Source organism: Tachyglossus aculeatus, chromosome 11 (assembly GCF_015852505.1).
Source record: "Tachyglossus aculeatus isolate mTacAcu1 chromosome 11, mTacAcu1.pri, whole genome shotgun sequence".
Lineage (NCBI taxonomy): Eukaryota > Metazoa > Chordata > Mammalia > Monotremata > Tachyglossidae > Tachyglossus > Tachyglossus aculeatus.
The window spans coordinates 22911933-22934402 of record NC_052076.1 but is presented as its reverse complement, the minus strand read 5'-3'; the positions used below and the strand labels follow the sequence as shown (position 1 = coordinate 22934402).

The 22470-nt window shown below is 48.0% G+C and overlaps 1 protein-coding gene across 1 annotated transcript in view; it reads right to left on the bottom strand.

Annotated features, from left to right (window-relative positions):
• Positions 1 to 22470, bottom strand: part of TANC2 (tetratricopeptide repeat, ankyrin repeat and coiled-coil containing 2) — a 375104-nt gene that overhangs the window by 87128 nt on the left and 265506 nt on the right. The window contains 2 exon segments of the mRNA XM_038753578.1: positions 498 to 761; positions 19349 to 19535. Of these exon segments, the coding sequence (XP_038609506.1) occupies positions 498 to 761; positions 19349 to 19535 (451 nt within the window).

Here is a 22470-nt window from a genome sequence, read left to right as displayed (position 1 = left end):
ACGAAGACACACACTATTTGCTTTATGGTACTTTTTAAGTGCTTACTATGCATCAAACACTGCTCTAAGCACAGGGGTAGGTACAAGATAATTAGGTTGGACACAATCTCTTTCCTGCATGGGGTGGGGGGGCTCAGTCTTAAGTAGGAGGGAAAACAGGTATTGAATCCCCATTTTACAGTTGAGGAAACTGAGGCACAGAGAAGTTAGGTGACTTGCCCAAGGTCATGCAGCAGGGACGTGGCAGAGCTAGGATTAGACCCCAAGTCCTTCTGACGCCCAGGCTGGTGCTCCCTCCACCAGGCAATGCTGCTTCTCACACACGTGTGTACATCCCCACACATATGCACACCTCCCCTCCCTTTTTCCTCACACAGCTGTGCACACCCACCCCACCCAACACTCAGAAAATGGAAGCAAGTGGTGGAGGGTGCCATGTGAGAAGGAAGTCTGCTTCCTCTGCAACCGGCTAGGTGGGAGGAACAGGGCGACCTTACCTGCTACCGAATTTGGGCGGGGCATCAGGTACAGCGGGATGGACTGAACAGACTGCGACAGGACCGTGTCCAGGTTCCGCTCCGGGATCTTGTTCAGACTGTAGGTGGAGGCGGTCATGTTTTCGTCCACGCGGTACAAGCACGAGTCCATGCTGGATTTCTGAGACTGCCAAGGTTTCAGGTTTCCTGCAGATCCTAAGTCTTTACTGCTCTCTCCTCCGTACTTCGTGCGCTCCACGTTTTCGGAATAGCTGGTCAGAGTAGCTGGAACCAAAAGAGCGACACGACATAAATGAGAAATACGAACTGAAGGCTCCCACTGGTCCGGCGCAGGCCTCTCCAGCGGCAAAACTGCACTGTCATGATATGGGAGGAAAAGGCAAACGTCGCCTCACCTAACTTTTCACCAAGAGCTCCAAGCCCGAAGCTCAAAACGCAGAACCCTCTCCTAGCAGACGGCAAGTTGAACAATTGGGTTTCAGTAGAGTTGAACTCATAAAATGTGCCTGGAGCAAAAGCAAGTGCCAAAAATTCTATGGAGGACCGAATGTATTCAAACAGACGACGATGCTGCAGACTCATCAGAGAGGCGGCGAAAGGGAAAAGTGCCATATGCGGGGTTGTGTGGTGTCTCTGATTTTTTCTGGGAAAGGGAGAGTGCTTTCGAAACCTGAATGGCGTACAGTTCCATAAACTGCTGCACTCTTGCCAAAATCAGTTTGCATAAAACCACAGGAGTGTGTTTGTAGGCAATGAACACTTATTGAAAATGCACAATTCATCCACGTCAGTCTTGTGCAAATGTTACGCCCTCAGATAATAATAATAATTATGGCATTTATTAAGCGCTTATTATGTGCAAAGCACTGTTCTAAGATGTGTATCTGAGCCCCAAGTGGGACAACCTGATCACCTTGTATCCCCCCCAGAGCTTAGAATAGTGCTTTGCACATAGTAAGTGCTTAACAAATACCACTATTATTATTACTATTATCTGGCTTCTGGGTTATTTTAAAAGGGTAGCCCAAGAGATTACGATCTCCTAGAGAGATTAAGACCCACTCGCCCCTTCTCCTTGAAACTTTATCCAACCTTGGATTCACTGATACTGTCCTTTGGTTCTCCTCCTATCTCTCTGACCTCTCCTTCTCAGTGTCTCTTGCTGGCTCCTCCTCTGCCTCCCACCCTCTGACTTTAGGGGTCCCTCAAGGGTCAGTTCTAGGTCCCCTTCTATTCTCCCTCTACACCCACTCCCTTGGAGAATTCATTCACTCCCATGGCTTCCATTACCATCTCTTTGTAGATGATTCCCAATCTACATCCCCAGCCCTGACCTCTTGCCTTCCCTACAACCTTCTATTTCCTCTTGCCTTCAAGAAATATCTACTTGGATGTCCCAATGACACCTCAAATTAAACATGTCCACAAGTGAACCCCTTACCTTCCCACGCAAACTCTGCCCTCCTCGTCTTTCCCATCAATGTAGATAACACCACTATTCTACTTACCTCACAAGCCCGTAACCTTGGCGTTGTCGACCCATCTCTCTCATTCCACCCAAACAGTCCATGTCACCAAATCTTGTTTGTTCTGCCTTCATAACACCGCTAAATCTGCCCTTTCCTCTCCATCCAAACTGCTACGATACTGATCCAAGCACTTATCCCATCCCGCCTTGACTACTGCATCTGTCTCTCTCTGACTTCCTGTCTCTCCCCATCCAATCCATGCTTCATTCTGCTGCACAAATAATTTATCAACAAAACCATTCAGCTTGTGACTCCCCACTCAAGAACCTTCAATGACTGCCCATCCACCTCTGCATCAAACAACGACTCCTCCCTATTGGCTTTAAAGCCCTAAATCATCTTTCCCTATTCTACCTTACCCATGGCTCTCCTACTACAGCCCAGCTGGCACACTCCGCTCCTCCAGAGCCAGCTTGCTCACCGTACCCCGATCTCGTCTATCTACTGCGGACCCCTTTCCCATATCCTCCCTTTAGCCTGGAACTCCCTTCCTTTCCATATATGCCAGACCACCGCTCTCTCCATCTTCAAAGCATTACTAAGGGCACGTCTCCTCCAGGAGGCCTACCCCATTTAAGCCCTCTTTTCCCTGGCTCATTCACTCCCTTCTGCGCCGTCTATGAACTTTAATCCATGTGATTTCTGGACATTTGATGATGATGATGATGATGATGATGGCATTTGTTAAGCGCTTACTATGTGCAAAGCACATTTGATATTCACCCCAATCCCAACCTCATGTGACTTATGTACATAGCTGTAAATTATATATTATAAATTACTTGTTTATATTAATGTCCATCTCCCCCTTTACACTGTAAGCTTGTTATGGGCAGGGAACATGTCTGTTAATTCTGTTGTACTGTACTCTCCCAAGCGCTTAGTACCATGCTCTGTACACAGTAAGGCCTGGAGAGGAGCAGGGGAGATTTTAGGCTGACTGAAGGAAGAAAGGAAGGAAGGAAGAGGAGGAGAAGCAATACCCATGATTTTCAGGAACAGCAGTACGGAAATCATTTAACTGCACTACTATAGACAGGGTTTCCTAGACTGACCCTTTCCGCCATCCTACCTGTAATTTATTTGAATGACTGTCTCCCCTACTAGACTACAGTAGAATAGTATTTTTTAAGTGCTTATTTTGTGCAGAGCACTGTACTAAGCACCAGAAGAGAATACCCAGGTGGGAATTAAACATGATCCTTGTCCCTTGGACTGGGGTACTCACAATCTAAGAGTATCAAGTGCGAGAAGGGACTGGAGACAGACCCATCAGGGATGAAACAAAAGAAACACAACACAGACAAATAGAGAAAATGAAAACAAATTTGGTAGGGTGCTGTGGCTAGAGGGGCAGAATTTCACGGTCCTCAAGGCTCAGGGCCAGAAGTGCCATGGCCACAAAGACCGCCACTGCAGCTGGCAGTCTTCTTGGAGCTTTGTGGACACCTCATTCCCTGGGTGCTTTCCCCTTTCCTGTCGGGAAGGTGGAAGGCAGGATGGGCAGTAGTCTCCTTGATGGTGCCGAGGAGAGCCTGTGCTGGTTGGAGGGGAGGCAACCTGGCAGGCTGGTTGGCATGAGGGACAACGAGGGCCCGTGGAGGCAGCTTTTCTCCCCTGCCTGGCATGCACAGGGCATGTTATTAATGTTATTATATATTATTATTCTTAATATTATTATTTCAGGATTAAGGACTCTTTGGGGTGGGAGGGAAGGTGGAAGTTGCTATGGTTGCTTTCCTCGGTTACTGTGGTGGGATGGCAAGCTCCTTGAGGGCAGGGATCCTGTCTACTCACTCTATTGTACCCTCCCAGGTACCTAGCACAGTGCTCTGTTCAAAGTACTTGCCCAGTAAATACTATTGATTGATTCACTGAGAGTTACAGGTTAGAGTCATAATAGTTATTTTAAAAAAATAATGGGATTTATAAACTCTCTTATTACGTGACAAGCACTGTACTAAGCACTGGGGTAGAAAGATGATCAGGTCAGACACAGTCCCTGTCCCAGACAGTGCTCACAGTCCAAGGGAGAGGAAGCATAGGTACTTAACCCCCATTTTACAGATTGAGGAAACCGGGTCAAGTGCTTAGTAGTGCCTGCCAAGCACTTAGTAAAATGCTCTGTACACAGTAAGTGCTCAATAAATATGATTGAATGAATGAGGTCAACTGACTTGCCCAAGGTCTCACGCAGGCACATGGTGGAGCTGGGATTAGAACCCAGGTCCTCTAGCTTGTGAGCCCATTGTTGGTTAGGGACTTTATAAATTGCCGAATTGTACTTTCCAAGTGCTTAGTACAGTGCTCTGCACACAGGAAGCGCTCAATAAATACGACTGAATGAATGAATGAACGAAGGCCAGGCCCTTGTTTCTTTCCCTAGGCCATGTTGCTTCTCCTTCAATCCCAGAGAAAAAGAAAACCGTATACAATCCACAGTCAATTCTTAGGGCCATTCTGTTAAGTCAGGACAGAAGAGGTGCTCTCCCAGCAGCTATAAAGAAAACACTGCCACTCTGCCTATAGCCGAAGCTCTCCTTGTGCAGTCTCTAATGTGAGCACTCCAAAACAGGGCAGGGAGAGGCCCAGCTAGAGTTCTACAAACAGACAGGACAGTGATTCAGCATGTTACTCTGCTGTGAGAAGCTTGACCTGATTTCTGAATCAATCAGAAAGCCTTCGGGGCCACTAGCCATGTCTTTGAAAGAGTGATTGGCCTCCACCTGAGGATGGCACAAGTCCACCTCCTCACCAGTCAATGGGGGGAATGGCCATGTGAACGGCAATTTGCCACCTCCCTGCCACAGGGGAAAAGGGTTCCCGGGCAAGCGGAGGACAAGCCAACTGGCAAAGGATAAAACGTCAGCAGGGTCACTAAAGGTGAGACCAATTCTCCCTCTCTGCCTACAAGGGGTACCCCAGAAGCATGAGGAACTTCACATCTACTCTTAAGTTTAGAAGGGCTCAGGAAATACAATTGATTGATCTATTTATGTTGTCTCTATATGTTGCCAACTTGTACTTCCCAAGCGCTTAGTACAGTGCTGTGCACACAGTAAGCGCTCAATAAATACGATTGAATGAATGAATGAATGAATGATTGGCAATTTGATTTGCCCTACCTCTCCCCACTAAGAACCACTGTGGACTTAGCCAGAAATTCACCCAAACCCCGTTGGACTGTTGGGCTTGCGCTGCTTATTTATTTTTTTTCATATGGTATTTGTTGAGCACTTGCTATGTGCTGGGCACTGTACTAAGGGCTGGGGTAGATACAAGCTAATCTGGTTGGACATAGCACATGTCCCACATGGGGCTCATAGTCTAAGCTGGAGGGAGAACAGGCATTGAAGGCTCATTTGACAGAAGAGGGAACCAAGGCCCAGAGAAGTGAAGTGACATGCCCAAGATAACACAGCAGGCAAGTGGCAGAGCCTTCTTTCCCAGCATACTGTCTGGTGCTTTGTACATAATAAGCATTTACATAATACGACTACTACTACTATTACTATTACTACCACTCCAGCCACCGGTGCCTTGGGCATGCGGGGATTAAAGCTCTAGCAGCGTGCATCTCGGCCTCTCTTCCCTGAGCCGCCAAGCGAAACCTCCGATACCCCCTACTGCCTTCCCTAGGAGAAGAGCCCTGGGGGGACTTAAGCTGCAGCAGCAGGGGGCCACACTCATTCTCAAATGTTGGAAATGTCAAATGTCTGAGAAGCAGTGTGGCTCAGTGGAAAGAGCCCAGGCTTTGGAGTCAGAGGTCATGGGTTCAAATCCCGGCTCCACCAATTGTCAGCTGTGTGACTTTGGGCAAGTCACTTAACTTCTCTGTGCCTCAGTTACCTCATCTGTAAAATTGGGATTAAGACTGTGGGCCCCACATGGGACAACCTGATCACCTTCTATCCCCCCAGTGCTTAGAGCAGTGCTTTGCACATAGCGCTTTAACAAATACCATCATTATTATTATTATTATTGGACAAGCTTAGTTTGTGACGGAAACTTGGGGGACCTAAGATGGGGCAACCTGAGGCTCTCATCATTCCCCCTCATTATCTCACCTGTTGGACTCTGAACTTTGTCTTCCATAGTGTTTTGGGGTTTCTGTTGTTTTCATCTTTCCTACCGTGTCTGTGGCCAAATCACTCCCCATTCTTATTCTCGGGGCCAGGGACCCAACTTAATTCTCACCAGGATCTTTTCTTTTCGGCCTCCATGGAACTGAATGGATGCTTCTGAAATGGCCAAAGAGAAGCTCCCCAACTAACACGACTTCTTAAATTGTTAGGGCTAGTCAGCCCTGAGGCTGTCACATATGCCAAACTATGAACTCTGGGAAATTTTCTTTCTTCTCAATGGGTATTTTTAAAATGAAATATTAAAGGAGAGGAACCCTTCATCAAGAGAAATTGTTCCCATTTAATTTGACAGCGATTCTGTGACCCAAGTGACTTTCTCCCTGTACTTTGATTAGCCGTCTGACAGACAGCCTCTTCCTTTCTTTCTCTAATAACTCGGAGAGCAATCCGTTTCAGTGCTCCCGGTCATTAATGCGTGCTGGAGACTCACCATCTTTCAAAATTAGACATATTAACTATCAAGCCATTTGCTTCCTGGAGGCTCAATTTGAAAGTTGAGCTGAAGAAAATGACCTCAGCTACGCAGGTCTCAGGAACGCTGCCCTCTAAGCAAGATAAGATTGAACTGTTCTTATTTTCTGAACACCCATATCTTATCCCAAACGTATCCCGAAATGTCCTTGAGCTCCTCCAGACGCCTGCTTATAAAGAGACTGGGCCTCATCTAGCTCCAGCCCCCACCACTCCACATGGAAGGCACCATGCTTCCAGAGCCTGGAGACGGAGACAGAGATTCCAACTTGATTTGCTTTTATCCAACCCAGTGCTTAGTACAGTGCCTAGCACATAAGTAAGTGCTTAACAAATACCACAATTGTGCAGGCGGTGCTGTGACTTAGTTGGTTAAAGCGCCTGTCTAGTAAACAGGAGATCCTGGGTTCGAATTCCGGCGATGCTTACAGCTCCACCTGCTTTCTTTGAAGAAGCAGCTCAGCCTAGTGGATAGAGCCTGGACCTAGGAGCCAGAAGGACATGGGTTCTAATCCTGGCTCTGCCACTTATCTGCTGTGTGACCTTGGGCAGATCACTTAACTTCTCTGGGCCACAGTTACCTCACCTGTAAAATGGGGATTAAGACCGAGAGCCCCATGTGGAAGAGGGCCTGTGTCCAATCCGATTTCCTTGTATCCCCCAGTGCTTAGTGCAGTGCCTGGTATGTTGCCAATTTGTACTTCCCAAGCGCTTAGTACAGTGCTCTGCACATAGTATGCGCTCAATAAATATGATTGATGATGGTACACAGTAAGCACTTAGCAAATACCACTATTATTATTGTTAGATACTATTCATTCATTCATTCAATTGTATTTATTGAGCTCTTACTGTGTGCAGAGCACTGTACTAAGCGCTTGGGAAGTACAAGTTGGCAACATATAGAGAAGGTCCCTACCCAACATTGGGCTCACAGTCTAGAAGTCTACCACAGCCTAATGGAAAGAACAACACATATTGTTAATATTGTACTCTCCCAAGAGCTTAGTACAGGGCTCTGCACACAGTAAGTGCTCAATAAATACCACTGATCGACTGATTGATCAAACTGGGAGTCAGGAGACTGGGTTTTGAACCCCAGTTTAGCCACTGATCTCCTGGGTGACCTTGGGCAAGTCATTTAAGCCCTCTGAGCCTCAGGTTCCTCATCAGCAAAATGGGGATAAAACGGACTGTGAGACCAGTGTGAGATGGGCATTGTGCTCCCTCCTCCCTTCCTCCTCCTCCATTTCTTTTGTCACTTGACCCCTGCTGTGTCTGAGAGGAAAAGTGCAGACAAACATGTCACCTATCACCACGGCCATTCCTGGGCTCCGCTCAAACTGGGCAAAGTTAGAGGAATTTCAGCCGGCCAAATCCTGCTTTTCTTTTCAAGGAATTTACCTAAATCAATCAATCAATTGTATTAATTGAGTGCTTACCGCGGGCAGAGCACTGCACTAAATGCTTGGGAGAGCACAATCCAACAGAGTTGGTAGTCCCAATCCCTGTCGACAAGGAGCTTACAGTCTAGCAGGGGAAAGGCACATTACAATGAATCACAGGTGTCTTTTGGGGTCGGGGCGGGGGGGGGGGGGGGGCAATCAAACAATCAATGGTATTTATTGAGCGCTTACTGTGCATAAAGCTCTGCACCCAAAAGGGGATCAAGACTGTGAGCCCTAAGTGGGACAGGGACTGTGTCCAACCTGATCATCTTAGTACAGTGCCTGGTACATAGCAAGCACGTACATACCATTCCATTACCACCCCCCTCCCCCCAAAAGGCTCGGAAATGAAAAATATACTTTTCTCTGAAGTTTAATTAGCAAGCCAGGGGCTGCTTCAGGGGCTATATGAACTCTGGGTAGTTAGGACTCTTCCTTCATCTAATAACTGCACAGCACCATTTTACATCTCATCAAAATGAGATCTTAACTTCTTTAAAATTGTACGTTGACATCAACCCAGAACCGTGACTTATGCCCAGTGAAAACCAAATACCGAACCCTAAGTGTTTAAAAAAAAGGCCTTATATTTCCAGTCATGGTTAGTACTTTTCAGGAATGCATCAAGAGGCTGGAGTTAAGGGATGAGCACTTCTGTCAAAAAAAAATCTCCCTTCTTGTTGGAACATGGGGTAGGAGGCTAGAAACTGGGTCGTTTGAGTAGAAGGAGAAAACATAAATATTGAAACCCGAGCCATCAGCTGTTGTGAAGTGCCAACTCACCAGGCCAGTTAGAAGCCCCCCTGCCACTATCCACACTTCCATATGAAAGTCTCTGGCCTCAAAAGGCTCGTCATGCCACAAGAAGGAGTTTCAAACAAATCTGTTTTCAGGAAGCTCTAATAAAGGGGAAATTCCCCTGAAGAGGATTTTCATGTGATCAAAACATCCTGTGGAAATGTGCAATGTAGTTGGCGTGATGTGGACCATTCTCCCCATACAGTTGTTGGGTGTATTTTCTTTGAGTAAGTTTTATTTGGAGTGTAAAGTACACAGTATTTCACATAGGGTAATTCCTTTTAAATGACAAATACACCAAATTGGCAGAGCATTTAAAATCTGATATTGCATTCCTAAGCAAACATGGATAGCCGGAGGGAAAGACGTTATTAGGTTGGAAGCCAAAGGTTGAATCAAGGACTCAGTCAAAGGAATTTGAGAACAGCAGGTAAAATCAAGACCTCAGCCCAACTATCCTTTTCAGTCTCCCTTAAGAAGCTGAAAACTTGTCAAGGAAAAGAAGAAACGTGGCCTAGTACATGAAGCCCGGGCCTGGGAGCCAGAGGACCTGGGTTTTGATCCCGGCTCTGCCACTTGACTGCTGTGTGACCTTGGGCAGGTCATTTCACCTCAGTGCCTCAAGTTATCTCATCTGTAAAATGGGGATTAAGACTATGAGCACCCTGTGAGACAGGGACTGTGTCTAACCTGATTAGCTTGTATCTACCCCAGCACTTAGTACAGTGCCTGGTACAAAGTAAGCGCAAAGCAAATACCATAATAAAAACACACACAAAAGAGGATTTCACTCATGAGTCTAAACAACCCAGACTCTCTTCCTCTGGGCTGTGGGTTCATCCGCTATGGAGTGCTTTAGAGCCAACAGTGAAGAGTTTCTGTTTGACGCGGAGGTGCATGGTAACCACTGGAGTTTTTAGGGGAGCGGGGTGACATGTCCTGAACGTTCCTCTACTGCTACTATTAATTGTGGTATTTGTATTAAACACTGAGGAATATACTGTATAATGCAGATCAGACATATTTCCCATCCAACATAGGGGTCGCAGTCCAAGTAGGAGAGGGAAAGGTATTCAATCCCCATTTTACAACTGAGAAAACTGAGGCCCAGTGAAGTGACTTGCCCAAGGTCACATGACTGGCAAGTGACTAAGCCAGGATGAAGACTCAGGTCCTTGGACTCTCAGGCCTGGGCTCTTTCCAGTAGGCCCTGCTGCTTCCCTATTTTATCCCAGTTTCTCCAGCTCATTGGTGGCCAGGCCCTTGCTCGCCTTAGCTGCATAACCCCTTGCTCTTCCCCACTCCTAGCCCCACAACATTTATGTACGAATCTGTAATTTTATTTATTTGTATTGATTTCTGTTTCCCCCCTTCTAGACTGTAAGTTCATGGTGGGCAGGGAATTCCATTGATTACTGTTGTGTGGTACTTTCCGAAGCGCTTAGCATAGTGTTCTGCACACAGTAAGCACTCAATAAACACAACTGAATAAATGAATCTGCCCAGGGAACTCAGTTTCTCCCTGTACACAGTGAAGTTGAAAGGGAACTTAGGCCAAGCTATGCAGAACACCACTGGATCTCTTCCTATGAGGCAAGCTGCCTCATAGGTGTTTCATGCAGTTCCGTGTCTACACTTCCTCCTGTTATAACAATTTCCTCTGGGAAGGTGAGAGTGAACCGGCAGGAGTGACTTTGCTGGTGTTTCTTCTGAGCCTCTTGTCAACAAGCCCTGCCGCCAGCATAGCCAGCTCCCTCAACAATGAGCTAAATAGAAGCTAATTCTTGAGATGCAGGCTGGGAAAGAAATCAGTCAGAAGAAAGGGAACTGCCCCCGAAGACGGTAAGCTTCTTGTGGGCAGGGATCACAGCTATCAATTCGATTGTAATAATAATAATAATTTTAGACTGTGAGCCCACTGTTGGGTAGGGACTGTCTCTATATGTTGCCAATTTGTACTTCCCAAGCGCTTAGTACAGTGCTCTGCACATAGTAAGCGCTCAATAAATACGATTGATGATGATGATAATAATAATAATAATAATGATGGCATTTGTTAAGCACTTACTATGTGCAAAGCACTGTTCTAAGCACTGGGGGCATACAAGGTAATCAGGTTGTCTCACATTAGGCTCACAATATTAATCCCCATTTTACAATTGAGGTAGCTGAGGCCCAGAGAAGTTAAGTAACTTGCCCAAAGTCATACAGCTAACAAGTGGTGGAGCCGGAATTAGAACCCAGAACCTCTGACTCCCAAGCCCGGGCTCTTTTCCACTGAGCCACGCTGCTTCTTAACTACTTTCCCAAGTACTGAGGACAGTGTTCTGCATACAGTATGCACTCAATAAATATCATTGACAGGATGATTGACAAAAACTGGGGAGTCCAGCCAGGCTCTGCATGACAGGATGGGAGGCCTTAGAAGATATCGTGCCCAGGGGAAGAGTAGATAGTAGCTGGGTGGGGTCTTGGCCTATTTCTCCCAAATGGAATCAATCAGTGGTACTTATTGAGCATTTACTGTGTGCAGAGCACTGTACTAAGTTGGGAGAGTACAATATGACAGTTGGTGGACACATTACCTGCCCTCAACAAGCTTATAGTCTAGAGGGGAAGACAGACATTAATATAAATACACAATCAATCAATCAATGGTATTCATTGAGTACTTACTGGGTGCAAAGCACTGTAATAATAATAATAATGATGATGGCATTTGTTAAGCGCTTACTATGTGCAAAGCACTGTTCTAAGCACTGGGGAGGACACAAGGTGATCAGGTTGTCCCACGTGGGGCTCACAGTCTCAATCCCCATTTTACAGATGAGGTAACTGAGGTACAGAGAAGTTGAGTGATTTCCCCAAAGTCACATACCTGAAATTGGCGTAATTGGAATTTGAACCCTCAACCTCTGACTCCCAAGCCCATGCTCTTTCCACTGTACTGTTCTAAGGACTTGGGAGGTTACCCTACAACAGAGTTGTCAGACATGCTCCCTTCCCACAACGAACTTACAGTCTAGAGGACTATAACTGGTAAAGGAGTAGAAGTCCAGGGTTACTCACTTGCAATTGGAACTCTCGAAAATGGTGGCAAACACAGGTGGAGCTAGGAGGCGACAGCCCGGCTGGCCAGGATGGGGGGCAAAAGAAAGTCACGGAAGGAATGGTTGCTGCTGAAGCAGGAAGATGTGAGCAGGAAAACCTCATCCCAGGCCCTCTGGATGTCCTCTGTCCTCTCCCTGACTTTCCCATCACTGTGGACGGCACTGCCACCCTTCCTGGCTCACAAGCCCGCAACCTTGGGGTCATCCTCGACTCCACTCTCTCATTCACCCCACACAACCAATCCGTCACCAAAACCTGCGGGTCTCACCTCCACAACATCACCAAGATCCGCCCTTTCCTCTCCATCCAAACCGCTACCTTGCTGGCTCAATCTCTCATCCTGTCCCGACTGGATTACTGCATCAGCCTCCTTTCTTATCTCCCACCCTCCTGTATCTCCCTGCTTAAGTCTATATTTCACTCTGCTGCCTGGATTATCTTTCTACAGAAACGCTCTGGGCATGTCACTCCCCTCCTCAAAAATTTCCAGTGGTTGCCTATCAACCTTCAAATGAAGCAAAAACTCCTCACTCTCGGCTTCAAAGCTCTCCATCACCTCGCCCCCTCATACTTTCATTCATTCATTCAGTCGTATTTACTGAGCGCTTACTGTGTGCAGAGCACTGTACTAAGTGCTTGGGAAGTACAAGTTGGCAACATATAGAGACGGTCCCTACCCAACAGCAGGCTCACAGTCTAGAAGGGGGAGACAGACAACAAAACATATTAACAAAATAACATAAATAGAATAAATATGTACAAGTAAAATAAATAGAGTAATAAATATGTACAAACATATATACATATATACAGGTGCTGTGGGGAGGGGAAGGAGGTAAGGTGGGGGGAGGGGGAGGGGGAGGAGGGGGAAAGGAAGGAGGGGGCTCAGTCTGGGAAGGCCTCCTGGAGGAGGTGAGCTCTCAGTAGGGCTTTGAAGGGAGGAAGAGAGCTAGCTTGGTGGATGTGCGGAGGGAGGGCATTCCAGGCCAGGGGGAGGACATGGGCTGGGTGTCGACAGCGGGACAGGCGAGAACGAGGCACAGTGAGGAGGTTAGCGGCAGAGGAGCAGAGGGTGCGGGCTGGGCTGAACAAGGATTTAAGGGAAGTGAGGTAGGAGGGGGCGAGGTGATGGAGAGCCTTGGAGCCGAGAGTGAGGCTTCACACCTCACCTCCCTTCTCTCCTTCTACTGCCCAGCCTGCACACTCCACTCCTCTAACGCTAGACTCCTCACTGTGCCTCATTCTCACCTGTCCTGCCATCTACCCCTGGCCCATGTCCTACCCCTGGCCTGGAATGCCCTCTCTCCACACATTCGCCAAACTAGCTCTCTTCCTCCCTTCAAAGCCATTCTGAGAGCTCACCTCCTCCAGAAGGCCTTCCCAGACTTAGCCCCCCCTTTCCTCTCCTCCTCCTTCCTTCCCCACCCCACAGCACTTGTGTATATTTGTACATATGTGTTACTCTATTTTATTAATGATGTGTATATAGCTATAATTCTATTTACTCTATTTACTCTGTCTACTTGTTTTGTTGTCTGTTTCCCCCTTCTAGACTGTGAACCCGTTGTTGGGTACGGACCGTCTCTATATGTTGCCAATTTGTATTTCCCAAGCGCTTAGTACAGTGCTCTAAACACAGTAAGCGCTCAATAAATACAGTTGAATGAATGGAAACATCAGGACCAAAGGGCTGTGCTTTGGGGGCCAGGAGGAAGACTAGTCTGGGGACAGGTGTGCGGACCCTAGACCGTCAGCGGGGCATGAGTCTACCAACTCTGTTGGATTGTCCTCTCCCAAGCGCTTACCGCAGTGCTCTGCCCACAGTAAGTGCTCAATAACTACCATTGATTGATTGATTGGACAAGGCTTTTGCTACCACTTCCAGAAAGATGGAGCATAGGGAACACGGAGACGAAAGCTCAGTCCCTGTCAGGCACCTTAAATCCCATTTCCAGTCTGAAGGTCTCGGTATCCGTATACCATCGGTCCAGGTACTGACAGCGGGCTGCTTACAGGTGTGGGGTTTAACACACCCAATCATTTGTATAAGCCCGCCCCTAGCTGACAAGGTCAGCGCCCCTTGGCCCTCCTAAAAATGCTCCCACGGGAGCAAACCCCCAGCAGTCTCTGTGTTGTCAGCCCAATTCCTTGGCTTCGCGTTGGTGGCTGAGCAAGAAGTTGGCATCCCTCGGTCTCCAATGGTACCTGGTGATCGCTCCTCAAGGTCTGCTGACCTCCACCTTGTGGCCCGATTTGCCATCTTGGAGCCATGTGGCCTGGCAGGGGGGTAGGGAGCAGGGGGCACCCCCAAAATACAAAGGCACAGGGGTAACATGAGATGCCAAGGTCAATCCCTACCTGTGGTGGGATGGGTGTTGGAGACGTCCTGCGGCTCCAGGAGCCTATACAGGCTGGGGGATGCATCAGGGCATCTTGGCACTGGGGGGTGTGTGGGAAGGGGGTGCCTGATCCGAGTTCTAATCCAGGTTCCGCCACTTGTCTGCTGTGACCTGTAGCAAGTCACAACTCCTCTGTGTCTCTGTTATCTCATCTGTAAAATGGGGATTGGGACTGTGAGCCCCATGTGAGACAGGGACTGGGTCTAACCTATATTAGCTTGTATCTACTCCAGCACTTGGTACAGCACAGGCACAAAGGAAGCACTTAACAAATACCATAAAAAAATAATTGATCAGTTAAGTGCTTTCTATGTGTTCTAAGCCCTGGGGTAGAGGCAAACTAATCTGATCAGACACAATCCCTGTTCCACATGGGGCTCACAGTCTAGATAGGAGGGAGAACAAGCACTGAATCCCCATTTTATAGAGGGGGACACCGAGGGCCAGATAAGTGACTCTAGAATGTAAGCTCATAATGATCTGCACGCAGTAAGTGCTCAATAAATAGCATGGGTTGATTGCAGTGACTTGCCCAATGTCACACAGCAAGTAACTGGTAGAGCTGGGTTTAGAACTCGGGTCCTCTGACTCCCAAATCCCATACTCTTTCCACTAGCCATGCTGCAAATTTCTTCCTTCCTAGCATTGGGCTGGGTTGGCCCACTTGAAAGAATTCCAAACCATGTCCGGGGAAAGAGAAGTTGGATTGCTGCCATTTGGTGGCTGGTTTTCTGAATATCGAGCCAAATCCTCAATTAATAAATCCTGAGAGGAGAAATTTGTGGCTGAATATCAATCCCTTAAAAAAATGGGATTTTTTTTCTTAACTGAGAAACACTGTACTGCTGTATGCTGAAGAAGTGTGCTAAACAGGCAGGCAGGGAGGGGAAATGGGGCCTGCTGATGGGCAGAGACTCTACTGTCAATGGGTCAGGGCTGCTGATGCAGTCTGCTTCTCCAGGCACTGGCTGAGGTTGTCATTTTATCCACTGAGAAAACAGGATAGCTACATCGAGCGGAAAATGCTTGACTCCACCCAACCCGGCTCCTCACCTCAGTTCCCAGGAGGACAAAAATCAATCATTCAATCGTATTTGTTGAGCACTTATTGTGTGCAAAGCACTGTACTAAGCAGCAAGGCCTAGTGGATAGAGCCCGGGTCTGGGATTCCCAGGTCCACCACTTGTCTACTGTGTGACCTTGGGCAAATCACTTCACTTCTCTGGGCCTCAGTTACCTCATCTGGAAAATGGGGATGAAGACTGTGAGCCCCATGTGGGACAGAGACTATGTCCAATCCGATTTGCTTCTATACACCACAGTGCTTAGTATGGTGCCTGGCACATAGTAAATGCTTAACAAAAACCCCAATTATTATTATTACTAAATACTCAGGAGAGTACAATACTACAATATAACAGACACAGTCCCTGCCCATAACAAGCTTACAGTCTAGAGTATATAGTCTAAAGGTTAGAGTCTGCAGTCTAAAATGGAATAAAGGGTAACAGATGCCCCCTTAGTGAAAATAACTCTGGCTTTTTGAGATTTAGTCTTATATCCGTAATGCTGGGTCTGACAATTAGCTGCAGACCAAGGACAGGAACCACTAAGAAAGAATGGAATTCATCACTTGGAAGGCAGATGTGACAAACCAAGAGTGACAACACAATGCATCGTTGTTTTAAGCACACTGACAAACAAGGTCACTACTGTGAAAATTTGGAGCCAAACTCCTCGCTGTCTCCTTGGTGCCAAGATGTAGACATATGACTTACTGACTTGGCAGAGTGGGGGCTTCTCTGGTGGAGCCTGTGGGCAGATCGCTAAATTCTGAAACTAGGTTTGCACTGCAGAGCCCCAGACAATTGATCCACGAGAGAAGCAGGGTGGCCTAATGGAAAATGGAGAGGGCACGGGGCTGGGAGGCAGAAGACCTGGGCTCTAATCCAGGTTCTGCCATTTGTCTGCTGTGTGACCTTGGGCAAGTCACTTCACTTCTCTGGGCCCCAGTGACCTCATCTGTAAAATGGAGATGAAGACTGAGAGCCGTAAGTGGGGCAGGGACTAGATCTAACCAGATTATCTTGTATGTACCCCAGCGCTTAGTACAGTGCCTGGCACCCAGTAAGCACTTAACAAATTTAATTATAAATAAATCCATTAATGTTATGTTATTGAGTGTTTATTATGTGCAGAGCACTTAGGGCATTTGGCATTTCACTCTTGACCTGCTACATGATGAAACCATTTGGTTTCCCTCCCTGCAGCACCTGTATATATGTATATATGTTTATACATATTTATTACTCTATTTATTTATTTATTTTACTTGTACATATTTATTTTATTTATTTTATTTTGTTAATATGTTTTGTTTTGTTGTCTGTCTCCCCCTTCCAATAATAATAATGATAATAATAATAATAATAATAGCAAAGCACTGTTCTAAGCACTGATGAGGTTACAAGGTGATTAGGTTGACCCACGGGGGGCTCACAGTCTTAATCCCCATTTTACAGATGAGGTAACTGAGGCACAGAGAAGTGAAGTGACTTGCCCAAAGTCACACAGCTGACAAGTGGTGGAGCCAAGGTTTGAACTCATGACCTCTGACTCCAAAGCCCGGGCTCTTTCCACTGAGCCACGCTGCTTCTCTTCGCTGCTTCTAGACTGTGAGCCCGCTGTTGGGTAGGGACCGTCTCTATATGTTGCCAACTTGTACTTCCCAAGCGCTTAGTACAGTGCTCTGCACACAGTAAGCGCTCAATAAATACGACTGAATGAATGAATGAATGAATGTGGGTTTAACCTCCGCCCTGCTTGCTCCCTTCCTCCCTCCTTGCTCCCCTGAGGACTTGGGACAGACTTCCAGTCCAGCCAGCAGTGGCCAGAAAGCAGGGCACTTCATGAGCATAGCAGGAATGTCAATGATGGAAAAAGCTTTTCCTCCAAAGATTCAGCCTGGTTTACTCAGAGCACCCGTGCAGCCTAGTGGAAAGATCCCGAGCTGGGGAGTCAGAGGACAAGGGTCGTAATCCTGGCTTTGCCATTTGCCTGCTGGGTCCCTTTGGGCAAGTCATTTGGCTTTTCTGTGCCTCAGTTTTCTCATCAGTAAAATGGGGATTCAGGATGTTCTTTCTCTGCCCCTTAGACTGTGGGGCAGGAAATGTGTCTAAACTGCCTTGGCTCCACCCCAGCCCTGAGTACAGTGCTCATCACTTAGGGAGCCATGAACAAATACCAATCAAACAATGGCATTCAATGAGCACTAACTGTGCAGAGCACTGTACTAAGCGCCTGGGAAAGCAGTCCAATTAGTAACTCATCAGGACTTCTATTCAATCATTTGCAACCTAATGGATGTGGAATCTGGTCAGACTGAGGGGTCTCTGAGCTCTCTTTCTTCCCTGGCCCCTCACCACTTATTGTGGGGCAGGCATGGAAGCTCATTGTGAGCAAAGGAATGTGTCTGTTGTATTGTTATACTGTCCTCTCCCAACCGCTTAGTACAGTGCTCTGCACACGGTGAGCGCGCAATATATACGACTGACTGACCACTTCTTCCCCAACACTAGAAGGGCACTGTGAACAACACTGACAGCACTGTCCTAGGCTCCAGGCAAGCAAACAAAAGAATTAGAAAATGTGGTCCCTGCCCCCGAGGAATTTACAATGGGAGAGACAAACACAGATGAATACACTCTAGTCTCAAACACTGGGAACGTGGATAAAAATAAACACAAGTGAATACACAAATCAGTGCCAATGACTTAGGAGATCAATCAACCGACCGATGGTATGTAGAGCACTGTACTAATCGCTTGAGAGAGTACGATTCAACAGAGTTGGTAGACACGTTCCATGCCCACAGTGAGCGTACAGTCTAGAGGAGGATCACTTCAACTAGCTGGTGGGATGGCGTGGCTGGGATGTAGATGGATTAATCTGAACATTCTCCCTGGAGGGGGTGGCTTTCAAATGGGCTTTGAAGAAAGGGAGGGAGAGTGGCTTGGCAAAACTGACAGGAGGAGATATTCCAGGCAGGAAGATGGGGCAGAGCACTGGACCCAAGATGGGAGAATTGGGAACAAGGGACAGTTAGAAAGCTTGCCTGGGAGAAGCAAAGAATGCGATCTTAAGGTGAACTGGAAGAAGAGAACAGAGGAGCAATAATATTCATCATCATTAATAGCCATTATTATTGTGGTGTCTGTTAAGTCCTTACTGGGTGGACTGTTCTAAGGGCTGGAGAACATACAGGATCATTGAGTCAGTCACAGTTGCTGTCCCACATGGGGATCACAATCTGAGGGAGACAAAGAACAGGTGTTGAACCCCCAGTTTATAGTCTACAGTCAAATCTGCAAGAAGCAGAGTGACCTAGAGGAAAGAGCACGGACTGAGAAGTTAAAGGACCTGGGTTCTAATCCTGCCCCTGCCACTTGTCTGCTGTGTGACCTTGGGCAAGTCATTTAAATTCTCTGTGCCTCAGTTTCCTCATCTGTAAAATAGGGATTAAGACTGTGAGCCCCATGTGGGACAGGGAACTGTGTCCAATCCAATTATCTTGAAACTGCCCCAGCGCTTAGTAAATTCTTCCAGAGACTTTTTTACTTTTAACTGTCCATTCTGTGGGTCAGTCAGCCAATCATATTAATCGAGTGCTTACTATGTGCAGAGCACTGTACGAAGCACTTGGGAGAGTACAATGTAACAGATACATTCCCTGCCCACAACGAGCCTACCCATTTCCTGCTATGAAATCGCAGCCGGAGGGATGAAGTCAGGAAGAGAGGAAAGGGAAAGGAGGAAGGCATTCCTAGACAACGCCCTTTATCAAAGCCGGCCCACTTGGAATTTTAAAAGCATTTTTCGCACTCAAGCCGGGCCTGTTACTTTTCCGGAGGGGAACAGTCCCGGGGACGGCTCAGAAATGTTGCTACTCACCGATGATGCCGCTGTCTCTGCTCTCGAGGGTGGAGGTGGGGCTGGTGACGGCTCCGAAGCTGCAGTCCTTGGCGGCCGCATTGGTCCCGGCCGGCGGCAGGGTGGAGCAGGGGCTGCTGGCCGGCGGGGAAGCGGTGCTGCTGGTCAGGGTGGAGCAGGGGCTGATCCGCTGGCTCACTGCTGACGTCTGAAAAAACAGGGGAACCGGGACCCCGTCAGCCACTTTGGGACCCCCCAATAGCACGCGGGGAGATGGCCGCCGAGGCCCTCCGCCAGCGCCTGCATGCACGCATGTGGTCACCGCTCGCCCCGGGGAGAGGGGAAGTGAGCCGAAGGGGACGGATCCCGCAGCCGTGAGCGGTGCCAAGCTTCTCCGAGAGTGGCCGTCTGTTGCTGCTTTTAGTTCCAGGCCCACGGGGTTCTGGGTTGGGCATTGGGCAGGAGATGCAGGGAAATCATCACGAGCACAGAACCTGAGAGAAACCCGAGCCAGGCCTGATGTCTGTCAGGGTGAAACACGCGCCTTTCTCCTCGCAGTACGATGGCGCCCGAAGCAGGACCACCTCCCAGAAAGAAGAAGGGCATTTGCGTTTCCCTATCAGGGCAGAGGCAGGGAAGAGAGTAGCGAGGGCAGGCAAACAGGTGACCTCACTTTCGGTTGAATGTCCACAGTGAGGTGTTAAATACACACAGGAAATCCTATGAAGTACAGGATTTCTCTGCCATTTCCAACCATTCATGTCTCAGACGGCTTATGACTTTTTCCTTCCTTCTTAGCTTCTGGTCCAGTGGAGGCCTGCTCAGGGTCTGCATAACCCATCTACCCACTGCAGCACTTCACTGGCTCCAGCTTGCCACAGGGGACTTGCCCTGGGGTGAGGAACAGTTGCCGACTGCATCTGTAGCAGGCTCAGAGCCGGCCAGGAGCCATGCGGCATGGACAGTCCCACAAGTCAACTTTACACCGTAAGCCCCGGGGGGACAAGGACGGTATCTGGTCTGATTATTTTGTACAGACCCTAGGGTCTAGCACTGGGTAAGCACTAGATAAATATCAGTGTCATTACTATTATATGGTATAAGTATTATATACGTATATATACATTAAACTACTATATGGTGCTGAGTTGTGCTGAGGCAACTGCCCTTCTTTGCCCAGATGGCACAACTGCTCAGACTGTGAGCTGGTTGGCAGGGTAGTGGGCATAGGCTGTCGTAGGGAACGGACACCCTGTCAGCAGCATTCACTGCTGGGCCCAAACCCCTTTCACAAGCCAAGCAATCAATCAATCAATGGCAGTGAGTGGTTTTGTGTGCAGAGCACTTTACTAAGTGCTTGGGAGAGTACAACAGAGTTGGTACACACAATCCCCGCCCACGCTGAGCTTATAGGACTACGATTCTCCCTCTCCACTCTCCAACCTCCCCCAAAACCAACCTCTCTTGTCCCAAAGGAATGCAAACAGCTCTTGTAGTGGGCAGGGCCCCCCAGGAGGGTGGGGCAGCCACTCCCTGCCCCAATTTTGGACATCAAGGAAACGGAAATGGCTGCAGTCTGAGAGCTGGCAAGGAGAGCTGGGGCTTCCTGGGGTGCAAAATGGTAGGGGGAGGGAGATGGGTGCTCTATCCTCCTGGGGGGATGGGTGGTCCTGGCTTTCTGGAAGACAGGGCTTTGCTCCTCACTGAAGAAGGGGAAAACAGAGAAGCAGTGTGGCCTGGTGGATAGAGTACGGATCTGGGAGACAGAAGGATGTGGGTTCTGATCCTGCCTGTGTGACCTTGGGCAAGTCACTTCACTTCTCTGTGCCTCAGTTACCTCATTTGAAAAATGGAGATTAAGACTATGTGCCCATGTGGAACAGGGACCGTGTCCAACCTGATGATCTAGTATCTACCCCAGTGCTTAGTACAGTGCCTGCACACACTAAGCACTGAACAAATGCCATGAAAAGAAAAGTGCTGGGAAAAAAGTGTGCCAGAGACTGGCTGCCCGTAAAGAAAAGCAAACTTCCTCTGCTTCCTCTAGTCACCACAGGCTGCGGCCTGGGAGCCGCAGCAGCAGGAGAGCTGGTGAGTCACTTCCTGGAGGAGTGCGGCGAGGACAGGTCAAACGACTGAGATCCCTGTGTCATTTGGAAAATAACCAATGCTATAAAAAACCCAAGGTGGCATTGTTCTATTACACTCTTGAGAGTCCCCGGAGCAATCTCCCAGCAGAATATCACACACCAACCAGGGGAAGAGATGAGCTTTTCTTCACCTGACCCTGCGAAAGGAGAACCTACAAACCCACCACTGTCCCAATCTGGACCCCCAAAGGATTCACCAATATGGAAATTGGAAAGTAGGCCCTACTCACCCCTACTGCGGTGACCCAATTAGGTTCACGCCAATACTAGTCAGTCAGTCAATCATATTTATTGAACTCTTATTGTGTGCACAGCACTGTGCCAAGTGCTTGGGAGAGTACAATATAGCAATAAACAGATATATTCCCTGCTCATAGTAGTAGTACTATTATTCCTACTAATCATGTAGACACAAGATAACCAGATTATATACAGTTCTTGGCCCCCACACAGGCAAATAGCCTAAGAGGAAGGGAGAAGAAGGTATTATATCCTTCACTTAACAGAAGAGGATACTGAGGCACAAAAAGGTGATGAAGTGAATTGCCTAAAGTCACCTAGTGGGAAAGTGGCAGAGTTGGGATTAGAACCTGGATCTTCTGAATGTCTGTCCTGAGTTCATTCCACTCATCCAGGTCCTCACCAATCCCACAACAGTGATGCCCCCGTGAACCTCGGCACAGCTCGACTGAGGGCAGGTGCCGGGCATCCCGCCCCGGTGGCTTCCAGCTGGCCCCGGGAGGGCGCAGGGAGCCCAACAGCTTAGGTTGAGATGGGAGAGCCCTACCAGCACGACAAGGGCTCACACTCCAGTGGGAAATCTCCGGGCCTTGGGATGCAAAAGAGCCCTGCGAGCGAAGGAGACGCGACAGCCGTCCCCTAATGTGGAAAGAGTCCAGAAATATCCCAAGCAAGATTCTGATTTACTAGAAACCTCAGAGAGAAAGAGAGAGAGGAAGTGGATAGGGCTAAAACCCTCTGGTTCTGCTTCTT